Genomic DNA, 21,242 nt, shown 5'->3' on the forward strand with positions numbered 1-21,242 from the left:
GGTAGTAGAACTTTAGTATCCTAAACAAACAAGGTTGAAGGGGATGGCATTAAAGGACCACTCTAGGCACCCGGACCACTTCAGCTTAATGAGGTGGTCTGGGTGCCAGGTCCTTCTAGGGTTAACCCATTTTTTCATAAACATAGCAGTTTCAGAGAAACTGCTATGTTTATGAATGGGTTAAGCCTTCCCCCTATGTCCTCTAGTGGCTGTCTCATTGACAGCCGCTAGAGGCGCTTGCGTGCTTCTCACTGTGATTTTCACAGTGAGAGCACGCCAGCGTCCATAGGAAAGCATTATGAATACTTTCCTATGTGACCGGCTGAATGCGCGCGCAGCTCTTGCCGCGCGTGCGCATTCAGCCGACGGGGAGGAGAAGAGGAGGATCGGAGGAGGAGAGCAGGAGGAGATCTCTCCGCCCAGCGCTGGAAAAAGGTAAGATTTAACCCCTTTCCCCTTTCCAGAGCCGGGCGGGAGGGGGTCCCTGAGGGTGGGGGCACCCTTAGGGCACTCTAGTGCCAGGAAAACGAGTATGCTTTCCTGGCACTAGAGTGGTCCTTTAAGTTCTAGAGTCAATTTTTCCACCATTGACTATTGTTTGTTTTGAATGTCCATATCATAAAATGTCAGGTTACAAGGAAAGTTTAATTATATTATATTTGATAATTAATCTACTCTACAGATATCGATGAGTGTCAGCTCTTTGGACAGGAGATCTGCAAAGAAGGAAAGTGTGTGAATACTCAGCCCAGCTATGAATGTTACTGCAAACATGGATATTACTATGACAACCGACTACTTCAGTGCATGGGTGAGTTGAAATATCAAGTGCAATCAATTATAGATAGTACTAGAGAAAAAATGGGAAAATTGACAGACTCTCAGAAACATCTGATTAGTTTGGCATTGAGTTCAAACTATCTTGGTTTCATTTAAACATCTGCAGCTATTGAACCATACATTTATTATAGGATTACAGTCTACACTATTACATTTGAGTTACAAAAGCTATTTCTTTCTCATTTTTGTTTTGTTTGTTTTGAAGTCTGACTGGTAGACCACTGTTGTTCTTCTAGTTTTTTCCCTTAGTGTCTGCTGTATTTTGTACGGGTATTGAAGGGCTCTTCAAATGCTTGTTATCCATGAGGTCACTTTTGCATTGCCCCACAGATGTGAATGAGTGCTTAGATGAGTCAAACTGTGTTAACGGACAATGTATCAATACCAGAGGCTCCTTCTACTGTCGCTGCCCTTCACACATGCAATATCATGCTGAGCACAAGAACTGCACGCCAAATGCTGAACTAGGTAAGAGTGCATCACACAAATATTAATATTTATTTTACATCCCTGTGGATCAATTAATTGGACATGCAGCCCTTGCTACATTAATATTGAAACTGCTTTCTAGTGTTTTAGGTTTAAAAAAGCAAACAGTGCAGTGTTTTTAGCGATATCACAATGAGTAGCGCAGGACTATTTATATTTTACAACTGTGACTTCTATCTTCCAATGCTTACATGCTTAATGTTCTAAACTCACTCACCTTCCTTTATTCACTATTTTGTTTTACGCAACCAAGATACGACAGTTTTTCTCAAATTGGTCAAATAAATCAGTAGAGAAGGATAAATCATATAAATCAGGTCAAAATGACTGACCAGTAAGGTAGTGACAGGTTTTTATTATTATTTATATAGCGCCACCAAATTCCACAGCGCTGTACAATAGGTGATTAACAAACATGTAATTGTAACAAGACAAGTTGGACACACAGGAACAGAGGGGTTGAGGGCCCAGCTCAGCGAGCTTACATGCTAGAAGAAGTGGGGTAAAGTGACACAAAAGGTAAGGGTAGGAGTAGAAAAGTAGATTGGTAGAATAGTATTCACTGTTTTTAATGACAGTTGCAGGAGGCGGATCAATTAGGAGCTAATAACTATTTAATCGATAAGCTTTTGTAAAGAAGTGAGTTTTTAATGATTTTTTGAAGGAGTGAAGACTGGGTGAGCGTCTAAAGGAGAAGGGAACAGTACAGCCTTAGAGAAGTCTTGAAGGCTAGCATCACAGGTAGGAGTAGGTAGTAGACGTAGGTCTTTGGCAGAACGTAGGGGCCTAAACGTAATACTTGTGTATTGGGGAGGATAGAAACGTTGGAGCAGCATTATGTAGAGATTTGAAAGCAAGAACCAGAATTTTAAATTGAGCCCTATATCTTAAGGGAAGCCAATGCAGAGACTGACAGAGTGGTGAGGCGTGAGAGGTGCAGTCGGACAGGAAGATAAGCCTTGCCACCTCATTCATTATAGACTGTAACAGGGCAATTTGGAAGCACATAAGACCACTGAGAAGTTGGCTACAGTAGTCAAACACCAGTTCTTCTGTCTGCATTTGATTCCTCCGTATTGTTTGTATAGATATCTGAATAAATATCAGAAAAGAAGGATTAAACTTAATAATTGCATCTTTTCAACCTATCATTTCAAGGGTTACTCCAACCTTTATTAATATTTTTTTAATATTGAATAATGCCCTACTGGATGTTATTCTGTAGGATTTTCAAATGAGTTTAACTTACCTTCATTCAGTGCTGGCTGAAGCTTCCAGTGCTTCTTTCAACACCCCTATCTGACATCATCTGCCGCCATGAGCGGTACAATTACATAGTTACATAGCTGAAAAGAGACTTGCGTCCACCAAGTTCAGATTCATAGAGAAGCCTTCAATTGGACTATTTCACCGGTTCAGAGCACATGTGGGAGCTCTGTTCCGTCGAGCGGAGGGGAGAGAGATAAAAAAAAATAAACCTTTTCGTAGGAGAAAGGGTGGTAAGAAGACTGCTTAGAGCCTGCAAGGGAGAACCACATTATGTCTGTTGGCAGTGTGCAGTGCGTGCTGACGACAGATGTATTTTATGCACAGAATTGACATTGACAGCCAGGAACAGAGTTGCCCCTGGCACAAAATTGCTAAAAATGCTGGATGTGCAGTGTTTCCACCTGGTACACTGCACCTCTACACTCTATACTACCACCATGACCAAAAAGCAGAAGTTGTCATGCTGCTTGGAGTAACTCTTTTGCGATATGAAGTTTTTTTTTTGTTTTTTTTTAATTCTTTATTTTTGTTGTGCAGGTGAGTACAAGCGTATTCATACGCCACAACAGCGTACATTTCTGGTTAAACATGGATAGGTTAAACAGTGGTATATAGAATTTTGCACATTTTTGTTTTAAAAACATACTTAGCTAGGCAGACATGTCTAGAAAATAACAATCTGTATGAGATCAAACGAGCCTGCAGCTTCCCAACAGCAGTGGTCATACTTAAGAAGAAAAAAAAAAAATTTAAAGTAACTAACAGGGTAATACAGGCTGTGTCGGAGAGTGGTGAGGCATTGAGCGTGAACATAACTTCAGGCGCAATTTGTATAGCAAAGTATGGTCGCACCTAGTGTGTCAGTAGGTATGCCATTGTGAGCGTTTATAAAAGCAGGCTAGGTAGCTGACCTATTGTTTGTCTGAAGGGTATGGTATAGTTTGAGCACAATAGAGAGCACTTCAGTGGCTTTATGGCAGCACATTTGTGAGTCTAAATTAACATGCGACCGGTTAGGCTGGTCAGAGGGTTGTGGACGTGCTAGATATAACAAGGCTATACATAGTATATTAAAAATTATACAAATATACATGGCAACTGAAGAGCAATATTATGAGGGGAAAGAAGCTGCGGGTACCAGCATTCATATAACAAGCGTCCCTTCACATATAGCTGACTCAACCTATTTCCGTGGCCGTCAGGCTAAGTCCAGAGCCCCCTGCGAGGGAGCCGGAGTCTCCAGGCTTGACCCTCTGACTCCTTGTGTCGGCTTGCACAGGCCTGCCACTCATGGGGTAGGCAGGATAGTCGGGGTCGCCGTGCTTTCCATATCTCGCTGCCGCCTGTCTCCTCCGCCTTCCACCCACTCTCACTGCTTTGCTGGGGTGATTTCTCTGTGTGTCTGCAGAGCTCCTTTTCACATGGAGGCTTGGGCCGCGTGTGGCTTGGTGGTGTTGTGGCTCCGTGCTGGTTCTTGCCCTATGCAGGTTGTATCCTGCTAGGTGACCGGGCTTTTGGCGGCGTGGCTGTGTTCGAAGCCCCAGCCTCTGCTTCTCCTAGTTGTGCCTCGCTGCAGGTGAGATTGGCATGGTGTATCAGGTACAGATTTCTGCTTCCTGCTGTGGACCCGTGTAGGTAAGTGAGGTACATCGGGTCTGCTGGCTATGCGGGTCCAGAAATCTCTGCATAGCTGTTCGAATCGGGCCTCGAAGCTCTGCACCCAGTCTAGATTCTGCAAGCTTGCCTGTTGTAAGGAGTGCCTCTGTATGGCGGCCATCTTTGCTCCACCATGCAGTCTGGGATTTTACCGTTGTCAAACTGTTCAGGTTTGTTGCTTGCCCAGTGGGGACCAGGATAACCCCCACCGGTCCAAAGGGGGGGGGGCAACAGGGTGTCTTTGTCGGTACCTCGAACCGCGTGATCCCCAGCGGGAGATCGGCCGTCTCCCCCAGCTGTCAGGTCCGCCGTCCAAGTAGGCCGCAAGGCAAGCCGGCTGCTTTTGGTCTCCTAGAGCAAGTAGTTTGGGGACCTTTTGTGTCCCTGTCGTTAGAGATGCCTGTCGTCTAAGCTGCTGTGCCTTCTACAGCTATTTTCTGGCAGATTTAGTGGATTTAATGGTCGTGCTGGCAGGAGCTCACAGAGACACGTTTGGCCAGCTTGCGAGTCAAGCCCCGCCCCTGCGATATGAAGTTAATTTATTTTCTAATTATTATGTTGTGCCCGTCCCTGACTAAAAATTCTGAAGACTGTTTAGGAATGATGCATATGAAAGAAAACAGTGCAAAAACAGTATATACTGATTGTAGAAAAAACTCAAAACAAAATGTAGAAAAAAAAAAAAAATAGGCGCTCAATACAATAGTAGTAAAAACAGGCAGCCGTAAATTAGCTAGGATTCCCAAAACCTAGCAAACAATACAGGATATAAGAAACAAAGTGACAAACTGCGCCCACACAGTGTCATGTATAAGTCCAACATCGATATAAATGGATATAGTTACATATACTTCTTTGAAGTCAGTTAGTGCAAATCAGACAAAAAAGAGTAACAAATAGTGCAATATGTTACTTATATTGGACTTTTCTCAGCCAATCAGAGGCACCCCTGCCCAGCGGCATTCCATGCTTCTTGAAACTGAAATTTCAGAAACTGAATGCTGCCTGGGGGGGAATTGAGATCGACATTGGAGCAACTTTGGGGTTAAACCGTTTGAGTAGTTTAACCACTGAATGTAACTGGGTGCCTGGGAGCCTCCTGGCAATATAACAACTTAATTTAGAAGTTGTTTTAGTGTCTGGAGTTTCCCTTTAAAGCAGGGGTGTCAAACTTATATGTTCTGGAGGACCAAAAATAAAAAAAGGTGTATTTATGTAGTGTTGGCACTTTAATGCAGTTGCATCTTTTTATGTACTGTTTCCATTTGAATGCAGTGGTGTGTTTGTAGTGTGCATTTGTATGGAAGGTGTGTGTTTGTAGTAATGGCATTTGAATGCAGGGGTGTATTTCTGTGCAGTGTTGGTGTTTCAGTGAACTGATATTGTGTCTGTTACCCTTTGCCTGTGTTTCCATTCGCCTCTCTCCACTCCAAGGCCATTCACCCTAAATGCCTCCTCTCCAAGGATAAATATTTATATATTTAAAGACATAGAACATTTAAATGAACATAATACCAAACCATAACACCCACTTCCAAATCTATACGTACACATACTGTCACATACACATACTTGCACATATATACACACACAGACATATACACAGTATCATTGAGTTACCAGACTTTACACAGACACAGCATCTCATTACCCCTCCTTTCTACCTGCCCTTGGAGCCAGCCACCCGTGTTACACGACTACATGCTCCTCTGTACTGCTGTCTGGTATAAAATGTATAAACAATATGATTCAACTTTTAAACGGCACTGAACTGAGCAGTGATTGCTTCATGAAAAGGACACTGTAGTCTGCAAAAGAACTTTAGCTTAATGAAGTTTTAGTGTATAGAACAATTCTCTGCTATTGAGGTGTTAATCACTTATAGGGATACTGTAGCCACCCAGACCACTTCACGTCATTGAGGTGATCTGGGTGCTGTGTCTCTTAAAACATTGCAGTTGCAGTACTAAGTCTGCCCTCAGTGGCTGACTACCAGTGGCTTTGTATTCCTGGCACTATAATATCCCTTTATGCTTCTGCCATGCATCCCTAGTCACACCACCCCTGGCTGTGACTCACACATCCTGCATGAAGAAAAAAATGGTTTCAGTCAGATGTTAACTTTATATGTTTTTATCTCCTGCTCTGTAAATTTAACTTTCATTACACACAGGCTGCTCCTGCAATTTCAAGAAGGCTATCAACAGTGCAGGAGATAAGAAATTATATATCACACAGACTGTGCAATAATGAAAGTGTTTACATTAGATCTCTGTGTAAGTCACATGCTGTGTAAGTCACATGCAGGTAGGTGTAACTAAAGTGATAAACAAAGTGATTTAGAAGGGATTTAAAGGGACATTATAGGCACCCAGACCCAGAGGCGGTGCAAGGATTTTTGAGTACACAGGTGAAGATGATTTCAGCGCCCCCCTCCCACCCCCAAAAAAGCATCTTCACCTGTGTGCCTCTTAACCCACTGTGACAGATTACCCTGTCCCTGGATTATTGAACTACTATTTTTATTTTGCATGGTCCGGTATACGAACGTCACCGAACAGATTGCCCCATTTGGTTCGTATACCGAGCAAAGTATTGAACAGACAGACCACCCAGAACAGTCTGGCTCATTGATCTTCTTAGCCCCCATTATCACCTTCGTAACCGCAATTAACAACATTCTAAGCGGTCGGCTGGGTGGCCGCCGTTCATATCAGCGAACACGTGGTGGTGGCCATCTTTAGCCATAAACGCATACAGTGGTGTTTGGTCGTCAAGTGTATGGAACTATAATCGGGCACTCGAAGGCGCGAACACAGCTGGGACTTCCATCCCCACGCATGTTCAGTTCTATTCGTCTGGGAAGAGCGGCATTCGGTGGGAACACCTTCCCGAACGGGGGGCACACGACCAACACACGCACAAACTGTTATATTCATGGTTTTATTGTGTTTTGTACTCCCGAAAGAAAACGATCGCTCAGCCTCAATTCATGGAACTCTTTTGGGCAGGCGCCTCATGTGCGGTCGGTCTATACTATACCCCAGTGGCCTTTCGGCAACGTTCTTGGGATCTGAGCGCTTTTCGGATATGTTGGGCGCTCAGATCCAGGCTATTTGGGGATATAGGACTTGAGGGGGTACTCAATTGTTAATTGTCAAATTTCCCCATTGTGTGTCTTACACCTCTTTTATGGAATCTCTTACAACCCCCCTTTGTGTGTCTTACTCCCCCTTTGTGTGTCTTACTATGTCTCCTTCTCTCCCAGCCCTTTGTGTCTTTTATTCTTCCCAGCTCTTTTGTGTGCTTTTCTTTCACCCGACCGCCCATCTATCTCCCCCCAGCCCCTTTATGTCTTTTTTTTTCTTCTCCAGCCCCTGTGTCTCTTTCAGTCTGGCCGGGTACAGGAATCAGATGCTCCTGTACCACCTCCCGTACCATGGTCCGCTCTGCCCAGCCACGCTACACTGAGTGACTGGTAGGAGGGAGCGCTATGCACTACCTTCCTGCCGGTCACTCAGATCTAGCGCCCCCTGGGTGTTGCACCCTAAGGCGGCCTGTGCCCCCTTACAGATGCGCTGGCCCTGCTCAGACCACTTCAGCTCATTGAAGTGGACTGAGTGCATATTCCCAGGTCCCTCAACCATGGAAAGGTAATTATTGCCTTTATGGGTTAACTCCACCTCTAGTGGCTGTCTACCAGAGGGACTTTTGGTTGTTTAACTGACGCTGGATGTCCTCACGCTAGACATAAGGACATCCAATGTCACCTGAAACCCCATAGGAAAGCATTGTATAACACAATCTATGAACATTCACTAAAGAGAAAATTCACCAAAACAAAGATAGATGCAGGAATTAAGAATAATGAAAAAAACAAAGAGGAAAAACTAATTTTGTAAAATTTCAGGGTGATAAATGAAATTCAAACATTCATATTGAAGGGTCACAATAAAATAGCAAGACACTACTCCTCCCTGTAAGTTGTGTGTATTTTACAGATTTCCTTTGAACATTAACCCACTTAAAAGTGCTGCTTATTGGAAAACTTTAATTAGCATTTCCATAAAGGGCCATGAATAGCTTGACAATTAATGTTTTAAACCAGCAAGCAAACAGTTTTAAAAAGATATACAAAGCAAGAAAAAGTTTGAGAAGTATGCAATAAATGTTTATAAACTTGGTCATGTTGCATTATTGGGCACACCTCTCAGTTAGGGGAGTTTTTTTTAGCCTCCCCCCTTCCACCTCTTAACTACCCATCTCAGTTTCAGGCCAGTCTACAAATTACAGAATCAGGGCATCATTGTGCAGCGCAGAAGATAGAGACCTGACACCTGAGCCTGCTCTGCATGATTCCCTGTCTCCTCCCCCTGTCAGGATGTTGCAAAGTGAAGAGTTCTTCCAACTGAACATGTGTAAATCCCTCAGACATTCCTAGGAATAAGACACTCATTGGTTAGATCAGTTAACCCCTTGGAGTGGGTGTGAAGCGTCTGAAAGAAGAAGCAGAGAAGTATGAAGAAAAAAAACTCTTTTTCAGCCTGCAGAGTGAGGCAACTGTCAGTCGAGACATGTCCCTTTAAGAAGAATACAGGCACATCCACGTGTAGAAGTAAATCAAATACTGTACTGTGTGTATGTATGTGTGTGTGTGTGTGTGTGTGTGTGTGTATATATATATATATATATATAAAACACACTATGAGCATTATTATAAATCCATAATTAGTTACAGTTGCAATCAAAATTATTCAACTCCTACTGAAAAACAAGTGTATTGTCAAAATATACAGACTTTCAGCTGTTTCCAATGAACAACTCAAACAAAAGCAACTGAAATAGCTCAGCAAAACAAATGTTTCAAGTTGTTTCCATAAAATCAACTGAAAATGCAACTTATAATGACTTCTCCAGTCTCAAAATTATTTAACCCCCTTAATAGAATCACTCACAACAGCAAAACAAGTGTTGTATATTATACCCCCTAGTTTCTGTCTGAATGATATGTCATAACACCTCAATCGAAAGTGTCATAGATGATTTAAGAAGTACCTTCTAATGTCTGAAATACCAGGTGTGGTGATGGTTGCATGCAAACTGTGACATGCCCTCCTGAGAAGAGCTGATTCAGATTACAGGAAATAGCCCATATCTTTGCCTAATCACACCTGTACAGTCAGCCTGCTACAGAGCATCTGCCTTGTCTGTATATATATATATATATTGCAAAATATTCCCCTTCTATCATCACTCTTCATAGTCACTTCCTACACTTCCATTTCAGTTATGTCAGCAGCTGTATCCCTTTCCTGATTATATTTGTTTAAGCTAATTTTCAGTTCTGTACTCGGACACGTAATAATAATAAGGGTAGCTTTAGATGTAAAGATTTTAGTTTCTTTCCGTAATTTTCCCCCTTGGTTACATTTATTTCACTTCTGCGTCTGGATATGTCTTGATTGTTGCAGCACTTGAGAACTGACACCTGTTATGCAAGGATGTTTTTCTTGTGGGTTCTTATTTTTAAATAACTTTGAGAAATCAGCTCACTTTTAGTATTCAATAAGCACCTGCCATATATAAAGAATCTGACACATTGCTGTTAAAACCAATGTAGGTTGTTCTTTAGCTGTGTATTAAAAGTAATTTGTCATTTAATAATAAAAGTAATCTTTGCAATCCACATGTCAGGTTTAATCTTATCTCATTATAAGGGGACAAAAGGGTGATAAAACATCAATCCAATTGCCCCCAAATCAAGGACAGAAGGTGCCTGTAGCAAGAAAAAATTATAAGCTTAGAGTCATGTCTACAAATGCTCGCAGTTTAGGGAATAAGATCCATGAATTTGTGGCAATAATGGCAACTGATAGTGTAGATTTAGTCGCTGTTACTGAGACATGGTATAAAGAGAAAAGTGACTGGGACATAGCAGTACCAGGGTACTCTTTATATAGAAAAGACAGGGAAGGAATAAAGGGGGAGGGGTGGCCCTGTATGTGAAGGATAGCATAAAATCTAGCCTAAAGTTGGTGAGGCGAACATAGAGTCCTTTTGGGTTACGTTAGAATTTGGTAATCACACAGTAGGTGTGATTTATAGGCCCCCAGGACAAATAGAAGAGTTAGATTATCTATTAGTTGAGGAAATAGCTAAAATGACAATGAAGGGGGAAGTTATCATCATGGGTGACTTTAATCTTCCTGATGTGAATTGGAAAACAAAAATAGCTGCTTGTGCCAGGAGCACACATATTCTAAACTCCCTACTGGTATTGTCTCTAAAACAAGTCGTTGAGGAGCCAACTCGTAAAGAGGCCATACTAGATTTAGTGTTAACAAATGGAGATTTGGTATCAGATATATCAGATACTGTAGGTGAAAGTTTAGGATCCAGTGATCATCAGTTAGTGTGGTTTAATATAAGAACAGTGACTGAGTCACACCACACAAAAACAAAAGTTTTAGACTTTAGAAAAACAGACTTTTCTAAAATTACAATATGTGTAAAGGAGTCATTATCAGACTGGAGCAATTTAAATGGAGTCCAAGGGAAATGGAATTGTTTAAAAGTTGCACTGCTAAAGGCAACAGAAAAATGCATTAGGCTTGTCAGTAAAAGCAAAAAATGTAATAAGCCACTGTGGTGCTGTGCAGATGTGGCCAAAATAGTAAAAAAAACTAAAAGTTAGAATTTAGTAATTATAAAAATAAAAAAAACAGAGTAAGGAAGATAGACAGATCTATAAGATTAGGCAGAAAGAGGCTAGGCAAGTTATAAGAGCTTCCATAGGGTCACTTGGCAGAAATGGATTGACACCTATCCTAAGGATTCCTGATACACACTGACACAGAGCAGAATAGGGACTGTTCCCCCTACATAGGGTCACTTGGCAGATATGGATTGACTCCTATCCTAAGGATCCCTGATACACACTGACAGAGCAGAATAGGGACTGTTCCCCCTACATAGGGTCACTTGGCAGATATGGACTGACACCTGTCATCAGGGACCCTGATACACACTGGGGGGGACCTACTGTCCTCCCCCCCACCCCCACCCCTGCGCGGTGGGTGGGGGCCATAAAAATAATGAGGGGGGACCTACTGTCCTCCCCCCGGCCCCCACCCCTGCGCGGTGGGTGGGGGCCATAAATCACAATGGGGGGACCTACTGTCCTCCCCCCGGCCCCCACCCCTGCGCGGTGAGTGGGGGCCATAAAAATAATAGGGGGGGACCTACTGTCCTCCCCTCCGGCCCCCACCCCTACACGGTGAGGGCCATAAATCACAATGGGGTGGGGACCTACTGTCCTCCCCCCGGCCCCCACCCCTGCGCGGTGGGTGGGGGCCATAAAAATAATGAGGGGGGACCTACTGTCCTACCCCCTGGCCCCCACCCCTGCGCGGTGGGTGGGGGCCATAAATCACAATGGGGGGAGGACCTACTGTCCTCCCCCCGCCCCTGCGCGGTGGGGGGGGCCATAAAAATTATGAGGGGGGGACCTACTGTCCTCCCCCCCCGGCCCCCACCCCTGAGCGGTGGGTGGGGGCCCTAGAAAAAACAATAAGGGGGGACCTACTGTCCCCCCCCCCCAGTCCCCACCCCTGAGTGGTGGGTGGGGGCCATAAATAAAAATCCCCCACCCCAATCAAAGGTGACTAGGGGTCCCCAAGCCCCTAGTTACCCACCCCCCACCCCACAAGAAGTTACCCCCTACCTACCCCCTCACCCTAAAAATAGTGAGGGGGGAATAAAATAACTAACTTGTAAAGAAAAATTCTACTTACCATTTGACGTCTTCTTTACCATTTGACGTCGCACGGGTGGGGGCCGGGGTGGGGAGGACAGTAGGTCCCCCCTCATTATTTTTATGGCCCCCACCCAACGCTCACGGGTAGGGGCGGGGGGGGGGACAGTATGTCCCCCCAACCCATTGTGATTTATGGACCCAACCCACCGCGCAGGGGTGGGGGCCGGGGGGAGGATAGTAGGTCCCCCCCTCATTATTTTTATGGCCCCCACCCACCGTGCAGGGGCGGGGGGGGGACAGTAGGTCCCCCCCCAGTGTGTATCAGGGTCCCTGAGGACAGGTGTCAATCCATATCTGCCAAGTGACCCTATGTAGGGGGAACAGTCTCTATTCTGCTCTGTGTCAGTGTGTATCAAAGATCCTTAGGATAGGTGTCAATCCATATCTGCCAGGTGACCCTTTGTAGGGGGAACAGTCCCTATTCTGCTCTGTGTCAGTGTGTATCAGGGATCCTTAGGATAGGTGTCAATCCATATCTGCCAAGTGACCCTATGTAGGGGGAACAGTCCCTATTCTGCTCTGTGTCAGTGTGTATCAGGGTCCCTGAGGACAGGTGTCAATCCATATCTGCCAAGTGACCCTATGTAGGGGGAACAGCCCCTATTCTGCTCTGTGTCAGAGTGTATCAGGGTCTCTGAGGACAGGTGTCAATACATATCTGCCAAGTGACCCTATGTAGGGGGAACAGTCCCTATTCTGCTCTATGTCAGTGCGTATCAGGGATCCTTAGGATAGGTGTCAATCCATATCTGCCAGGTGACCCTATGTAGGGGGGACAGTCCCTATTCTGCTCTGTGTCAGTGTGTATCAGGGTCCCTGAGGACAGGTGTCAATCCATATCTGCCAAGTGACCCTATGTAGGGGGAACAGCCCCTATTCTGCTCTGTGTCAGCGTGTATCAGGGTCTCTGAGGACAGGTGTCAATACATATCTGCCAAGTGACCCTATGTAGGGGGAACAGTCCCTATTCTGCTCTATGTCAGTGCGTATCAGGGATCCTTAGGATAGGTGTCAATCCATATCTGCCAGGTGACCCTATGTAGGGGGGACAGTCCCTATTCTGCTCTGTGTCAGTGTGTATCAGGGATCCTTAGGATAGGTGTCAATCCATATCTGCCAAGTGACCCTATGTATGGGGAACAGTCCCTATTCTGCTCTGTGTCTGTGTGTATCAGGGTCCCTGAGGACAGGTGTCAATCCATATCTGCCAAGTGACCCTATGTAGGGGGAACAGTCCCTATTCTGCTCTGTGTCAGTGTGTATCAGGGATCCTTAGGATAGGTGTCAATCCATATCTGCCAAGTGACCCTATGTATGGGGAACAGTCCCTATTCTGCTCTGTGTCTGTGTGTATCAGGGTCCCTGAGGACAGGTGTCAATCCATATCTGCCAAGTGACCCTATGTAGGGGGAACAGTCCCTATTCTGCTCTGTGTCAGTGTGTATCAGGGATCCTTAGGATAGGTGTCAATCCATATCTGCCAGGTGACCCTATGTAGGGGGAACAGTCCCTATTCTGCTCTGTGTCAGTGTGTATCAGGGATCCTTAGGATAGGTGTCAATCCATATCTGCCAAGTGACCCTATGTATGGGGAACAGTCCCTATTCTGCTCTGTGTCTGTGTGTATCAGGGTCCCTGAGGACAGGTGTCAATCCATATCTGCCAAGTGACCCTATGTAGGGGGAACAGCCCCTATTCTGCTCTGTGTCAGTGTGTATCAGGGTCTCTGAGGACAGGTGTCAATACATATCTGCCAAGTGACCCTATGTAGGGGGAACAGTCCCTATTCTGCTCTGTGTCAGTGTGTATCAGGGTCCCTGAGGACAGGTGTCAATCCATATATGCCAAGTGACCCTATGTAGGGGGAACAGCCTCTATTCTGCTCTGTGTCAGTGTGTATCAAAGATCCTTAGGATAGGTGTCAATCCATATCTGCCAGGTGACCCTTTGTAGGGGGAACAGTCCCTATTCTGCTCTGTGTCAGTGTGTATCAGGGATCCTTAGGATAGGTGTCAATCCATATCTGCCAAGTGACCCTATGTAGGGGGAACAGTCCCTATTCTGCTCTGTGTCAGTGTGTATCAGGGTCCCTGAGGACAGGTGTCAATCCATATCTGCCAAGTGACCCTATGTAGGGGGAACAGCCCCTATTCTGCTCTGTGTCAGTGTGTATCAGGGTCTCTGAGGACAGGTGTCAATACATATCTGCCAAGTGACCCTATGTAGGGGGAACAGCCCCTATTCTGCTCTGTGTCAGTGTGTATCAAAGATCCTTAGGATAGGTGTCAATCCATATCTGCCAATTGACCCTATGTAGGGGGAACAGCCCCTATTCTGCTCTGTGTCAGTGTGTATCAGGGTCTCTGAGGACAGGTGTCAATACATATCTGCCAAGTGACCCTATGTAGGGGGAACAGTCCCTATTCTGCTCTGTGTCAGTGTGTATCAGGGTCCCTGAGGACAGGTGTCAATCCATATCTGCCAAGTGACCCTATGTAGGGGGAACAGTCTCTATTCTGCTCTGTGTCAGTGTGTATCAAAGATCCTTAGGATAGGTGTCAATCCATATCTGCCAAGTGACCCTATGTAGGGGGAACAGTCCCTATTCTGCTCTGTGTCAGTGTGTATCAGGGTCTCTGAGGACAGGTGTCAATCCATATGTCAAGGTGTCAATATGTCATATGTCAGGTGTCTATCCATATCCATTGTGATTTAGGAATTTTAGGTGATTTATGCCCTTTATGGATTAAAACCAGACTCTGCATCAACTGTGTAAATTTCCATGCGAGTTTTGCCATGGATCCCCCTCCGGCAAGCCACGGTCCAGGTGTTAGTCCCCTTGAAACAACTTTTCCATCACTATTGTGGCCAGAAAGAGTCCATGTGGGTTTTAAAATTCGCTTGCCCATTGAAGTCTATGGCGGTTCGCCCGGTTCGCGAACGTTTGCGGAAGTTCGCGTTCGCCGTCCGCGAACCGAAAATGTTATGTTCGCGACATCACTAATTAGCAGTAGAAAGAGGCAAGTGCTCATGCCATTGTACAGAACACTAGTGAGACTTGTACTATTGTACGCAGTACTGGAGACCGTATCTCCAGAAAGATATTGATACTTTAGAGAGAGTTCAGAGAAGGGCTACTAAACTGGTTCATGGATTGCAGGATAAAACTTACAAGGAAAGGTTGAAGGAATTTAACATATATAGCTTGGAGGAAAGACGAGACCGGGGGTATATGATAAAAACATTTAAATACATAAAGGGAATCAACACGGTAAAGGAGGAGACTATATTTAAAAGAAGAAAAACTACCACAACAAGAGCACATAGTCTTAAATTAGAGGGGAAAAGGTTTAAAAATAATATCAGGAAGTATTACTTCACTGAGAGGGTAGTGGATGCGTGGAATAGCCTTCCAGCTGAAGTGGTAGAGGTTAACACAGTTAATGAGTTTAAGCATGCGTGGGATAGGCATAAGGCTATCCTAACTATAAGATAAGGCCAGGGACTAATGAAAGTATTTAGAAAATTGGGCAGACTAGATGGGCCGAATGGTTCTTATCTGCCGTCACATTCTATGTTTCTATATGTTTCTATCTCACATGGTGCTTTTCTCTATGGCCGACCTTTGCATATATTATACATGTAATGTGTCAGCTGTAGCAGTATAAGCATATAAAGTATGGCCTTCTGTGGGTGTGACCCTCATCTGGTATTTTTCAAATGACAACAAAACAACTACGACTGCAAAATCTGAACATTCAAAGATTTCATTAATATGTGTGATTCAAAGAGAAATCTGATTCCCTTTTTGTAGCATAATTATAAATTGCTACAACTTGACTTCTTTAGAATCAAAAGCATAAAGGAACAGGTTGTAAAGGCTGAACTTGATGGACTTTTCTCAATGTAGACAGTGGCGTACCTACCATGGTCGCAGGGGTCGCAGCTGCGACTGTGGGCCACCACATCTTCAGGGCGGTGCACTGCCCGGGCCCCGTGGCCGCTGGGTGACCAGCAGGAGGGAAGCGATGTGCTGTGCTGCTTCCCTTCTGCCAGTCTCTCTGTGTGTAGCGCTGCCGAGCATCGCGGCTGACAGGAAATGCTCACTGTGAGAGAGCACTTCCTGTCAGACTGGGTACCGCTCGGTCATGCTACAACAGACATAAGGTACAGGGGAAGAGTGGGGACAGAGGGATTGAGTGCTGGATGGGGGGGAGTGAAGGGTCTTAATGAGGGCTGAATGGGGGGCTGAGAGAGGGATTAAGGGCTTGGTGAGGGATGAAGGGGGCTAATGAGGACTCGAGGGAGGGTGAGGTGGGTTAATGAGGACTGGAAGGAGGATGAGGGGGTTAATGGCTGGATGTGGGGTGAGAGATGGAGTCAGGGGGGTTAATGAGAGCTGGATGTGAGGTGAGGGGGGTTAATAAGGGGTGGATGGGGTTGAGGGGGTTAATGAGGACTGGGAGGAGGATGAGGGGGTTAATGATGGCTGGATGTGGGGTGAGAGATGGAGTGAGGGGGTTAATGAGGGCTGGATGGGGGTGAGAGATGGAGTAAGGACTGGATGTGGGTTGAGAGGGAATAATGAGAGCTGGATAGGAAATGAGGGGGGGTAATGAGGGCTGGGTGGGGGGCTAAGAGGGTGAGAGGTGGAGAGAATAAATCTTGTGGAGGGGCTGGGGGGGGGAAGGAGTCACATGGGGGGAGGGACGGAAATTAGACACATGGAGGAGCTGGGGGAGGGAATGAAACACATGTGTGGGTGGGAGGGGTGGAGGGACAATTGTTGCACTGGACCCGGTGGTTTCTAGTTACACCTCTGAATGTAGATTACTACATACTCTCCTGAAATGTAATTGTAAACTAATGTGAATCATTTTAGATTATATTCACTCAGGTTTTCAGTACATAGTGTAAAATAAATGTTCTTTTATTAAGTATATATTTAACCCTGCATCATAGAGAAGAGATTGGCAAGACAGCATTGCCTGTATTTACCAGTTCATGATTAGATTGATAAATAACTACCCACTGTTCCTCTGCTCCCCACCTACCACTATACTGCCCCTGCTTCCCCTCACCTACCCACTGTGCCGCTGCTCCCTCAGCTACCCACTGTGCCCCAGCTCCCCCACCTACCTACTGTGCCCCCTGCACCCCACTTACCCACTGTGCCCCTGCTAAATAAGTACCTATTGTGCCTCTGCTCCCCCATCTACCACTACACTGCCCCTACTCCCCCCATCCACCCACTGTGCCCCTGCTCCCTCAGCTACCCACTGTGCTCCTACTCCCCCCCACCTACCCACGGTCCCCTTGCTCCCCCCACCTACCCACTGTGCCCCTGCTCCCCCCACCTACCCACTGAGCTCCTGCTCCCCCACCTACCCACTGTGGCCCTTAGCTACCCACTGTGCCCCTGCTCTCCCCCACCTATCCATGGTGCCCCTGCTAAATAACTACCCACGGTGCCTCTGCTCCCCACCTACCACTACACTGCCCCTGCTCCCCCTACCTACCCACTGTGCCGCTGCACCCTCAGCTACCCACTGTGCCTCAGTTCCCTCACCTACCTACTGCACCCCTGGTCCTTCAGCTACCCACTGTGCCTCAGCCCCCCACCTACCCACTGTGCCCCCTGCCCCCCACTTACCCACTGTGCCGCTGCTAAATAAGTACCCATTGTGCCTCTACTCCCCCACCTACCACTACACTGCCCCTGCTTTTCCCACCTACCCACTGTACCCCTGCTCCGCCCACCTACCCACTGTGCCCCTGCTCCCTCAGCTACCCACTTTGCCCCTGCTCCCACCTACCGACTGTGCCCCTGCTCTCCCCCACCTACCCACGGTGCCCCTGCTAAATAACTACCAACTGTGCCTCTGCTCCCCCATCTACCACTACACTGTCCCTGCTCCCCCCCATCTACCCACTGTGCCCCTGCTCCCCCACCTACCTACGGTGCCCCTGCTCCCCCCCACCTACCCACTGTGCCCCTGCTCCCCCCACACTTAACATCTCCAAGTGGTTCCTGTTCATATTGACATATTTTATAGTGCCTGTTATGACGACATTTTTGCTTACCTGACTCAGATATTGATGAATGCCAAGATCCAGGACTGTGTCGCAATGGGCGTTGTGTGAATACTGTAGGATCGTTCTACTGCAAGTGTACTGCTCCATGGACCTTGGATCCTCTGGGGAGGCACTGCAATCCCCCAGACACACAATCAGGTAATGTAATGCTAAAAAAATATACATATATATTAAAAAGAAATGATCAGTATACTACACAACAAAAAAATTCCAGAGCCATGAAGGGATTTACAAATGCCATAATAACTTAGCCAGTACTATATTCTCATTTTTAGGTTTACCAGAGGCTTTGGAGTTTGAGGGCTCTGCACAGCATCTTAGCTGTTCCTAAAACTGCACTCTTCTGGACAGTGATCTCAGATGGACTCTGTTTAAGCCACTCCTTAACTTGGGTGTCACAACCCAGAGTACTCCTATCATAACTGGAACTACTACTGCCTTCACTTTCCACATCCTTTCTAGTTCCTATTTCAGTCCTTTTATTTGTCCACCTTCTTATGTCCCTTCTTCCTGATGTTATGTCACTGGGTATTGCCACACCCACGAAAAGTGCAGTCTTCTGTTCATTGTCTACCACCACGATGTCAGGCTGGCTGGCCACTACTTGCTTGTCCGTCTGGATCTGAAAGTCCCACAGGATCTTAGCCCTGTCATTCTCAACTACCCCTTATTGGGATCTCCAATTTGGACTTGGCAGGTTCAGCCCATAATCTGTGCAGACAGTTTAGTACACAATCCCAACAATTTAATTGTGCCTCTCAGTGTATGTTGTTCCTGCTAACATCCTGCACCCGGCTACTATGTGCTGGATTGTCTCAGAGGCATCTTTTGGACAGTCTGCATGTTGAGTCCTGTTTGGTGTGGTAGACCTCGCTTCTATTTATATGGTACTGCGTGCCTGTTCCTGTGCTGCTAGCATTAGTACCTCAGTCCTATCATTCAGTCCTGCATTTTCTAACCAGTGGTAGGATTTTGTAATGTGAGTCGCATCCGCTATCTGCTGGTGATACACCTATGGACAGGTTTGTCTTGCCACGGAATCTCCTTTTCTGCAGACTCTATCTGTTGTTGTCTCAGGCATTCCCTTTGAAATTCATCCCTGGAAGACATCTTGAGGCCATGACACCTCCATCCTATCAGCTGGTGTTTAGTCTTTCTGCGTTGGATTTCTTGTGGAACCCTCCATTCATAGTAAGTAGTTTACGGGTCTTGACATCAATGGTGACCAGTTCGTCTCTTGGTCCGGTTATTATTCCAGCTGGGTACTTGTTGACCGGTAGGGCAAATGTGTTGATGGCTTGGATCTTGTTCTTTAGGACCTGTCTGACTCCCTGCAGGTACTTGGATGTTGTTATCCTCTTTGCCTCTTCCTTATGGTTGCCATGTGTTTGTGGTACCTGGGGATACTTGTGGCTGTTCTTATTTGACCTTTGGGTACTTGAACTCCTATTGTCCAGATCACCCTCTCTCTTTTTGCCCACATACACTTATCTAGTCCTTGCTGTAGTTATTTAGGCGGATCATTGAGTCAATGTCTAGCTCACTCATTCTGCTTGATATCATCCATATAGAGTAGGTGGCTGATGGTAGCTCTTGAATATGTATCCGTGTCCACTCTTCATGATGTTCTGGCTAAGGGGGTTGAGGCCTCTGCGAACCGCATTTGGAATAACGCATGCCACGTGTTTTTGATCCTCTGGTGTTGTTTACAATCCCCTTTTGAGCATTGCTCATGTATTGACTCATATGCCCATCAACCTTGATGGCTATGATGCCTGACATGATGTTGCATGTTGTTGGGAGGCGGGTGATTGGTTAGTAGTTAGATGATTTTGTTACCTTGTGAGGGTTCTTCATGACCAGTATTGTTCTGCCTTGTCTTAGCCAGTTAGGTTGGAAGCCTGGTGCTAATAGCTGGTTCATTTCTGCTGCTAGGTGTTCATGCAGCATTGTTATTTTCTCTATCCAGTAGGTGTGGATCATATCAGTTCCTGTGGCTGACCAGTCTCATGTGAACGACTCGTTGTTGATTATCTCCCACTGGAATGGTGGCAGTTTCCTGTTCTGGGAGCATGCAATGGTCTGCTTTCAGGTCAAATCGCCACAGGGCCTTGGTGTTATGTGATGCTTCATTCTCCAGTACTGTTCAGCCTCTTGCGTGGATATGTCTCCATGGTGGGCTTTGTTTCTTCTTCAGTCTCCAATCATGCAGTTAGAGGACCACTAATGCAGTGGCATATATGAGCTTTTTGGGCTTGTGGACAATGCCTAATTAACCACTGCTAGCATACTGTTGGCAGTTTTCCAGTGATCTGCTGTTATGCCATTGTGGGGCAGAGATTCAGGTTGGTAACCCATCTGTCAGTATAGGTGTGGATATGGATATGGAAATATCTTTCTCCTCATGGCTCATGTATGATGTTTTGTGTAATCCCTTCTCATTTGCTCTGTTGTTGCAGTAGCTGTACAGCAGGTCTAGGTTCTCACTTCGTGTCCAGGAATGTTTTATTCAAGGCACCCACTTGTCATCAGATTGCCCTGGTTCCTTAGCATCTGACGCAGAAATATGTTAACAAGAAAAATATTTTATTTTATTGCGGACAGCCGTGTTTGATCAGAGTATGATTTAAACTAGTACTGTAATAAAACATGGGAAATTGAATTGTATAAGATGTTGTTTAAAAGGATGTTGAACTTTAGACTCATTCATTCAGAAATTCGTGATTCAGACAAATTTTGGGCAATCGGCACGTGAAATGAATTTGTAATAATTACAAAGCAAACAAAATGGACAATGGATCAACAGTTTTCTTTGTTTCATGAATCAGAGTCCCATCCATGGTGCTGAATAAAAAGCATATTAATGGTTATAGGACAGCCATTAAATGTTGATTTTACTCACAGATTAAGTAAGAAGTAACCAAGAGAGGGGAAAAAAGAGAAGCAATAAAAATAAATCTATATTTATATTTTAAATATTTAATAAATATATGATATATACATATACATTGTTATTGGTCCTCTTTTCCCCCCGTCCTTATATGTTATTTCTTCACATTTGGGGTGAAAATGCACT

General features: G+C 45.4%; 1 protein-coding gene across 1 annotated transcript in view; it reads left to right on the forward strand.

The window, feature by feature from the left end:
• Window positions 1-21,242, forward strand: part of LTBP3 (latent transforming growth factor beta binding protein 3) — a 275,491-nt gene that overhangs the window by 246,939 nt on the left and 7,310 nt on the right. Inside the window, exons 19-21 of the mRNA XM_063437804.1 lie at window positions 683-811; window positions 1,171-1,308; window positions 18,164-18,304. Of these exons, the coding sequence (XP_063293874.1) occupies window positions 683-811; window positions 1,171-1,308; window positions 18,164-18,304 (408 nt within the window). The remainder of the gene's footprint in view (window positions 1-682; window positions 812-1,170; window positions 1,309-18,163; window positions 18,305-21,242) is intronic.

This window comes from Pelobates fuscus, chromosome 12 (assembly GCF_036172605.1).
Source record: "Pelobates fuscus isolate aPelFus1 chromosome 12, aPelFus1.pri, whole genome shotgun sequence".
Classification (NCBI taxonomy): domain Eukaryota; kingdom Metazoa; phylum Chordata; class Amphibia; order Anura; family Pelobatidae; genus Pelobates; species Pelobates fuscus.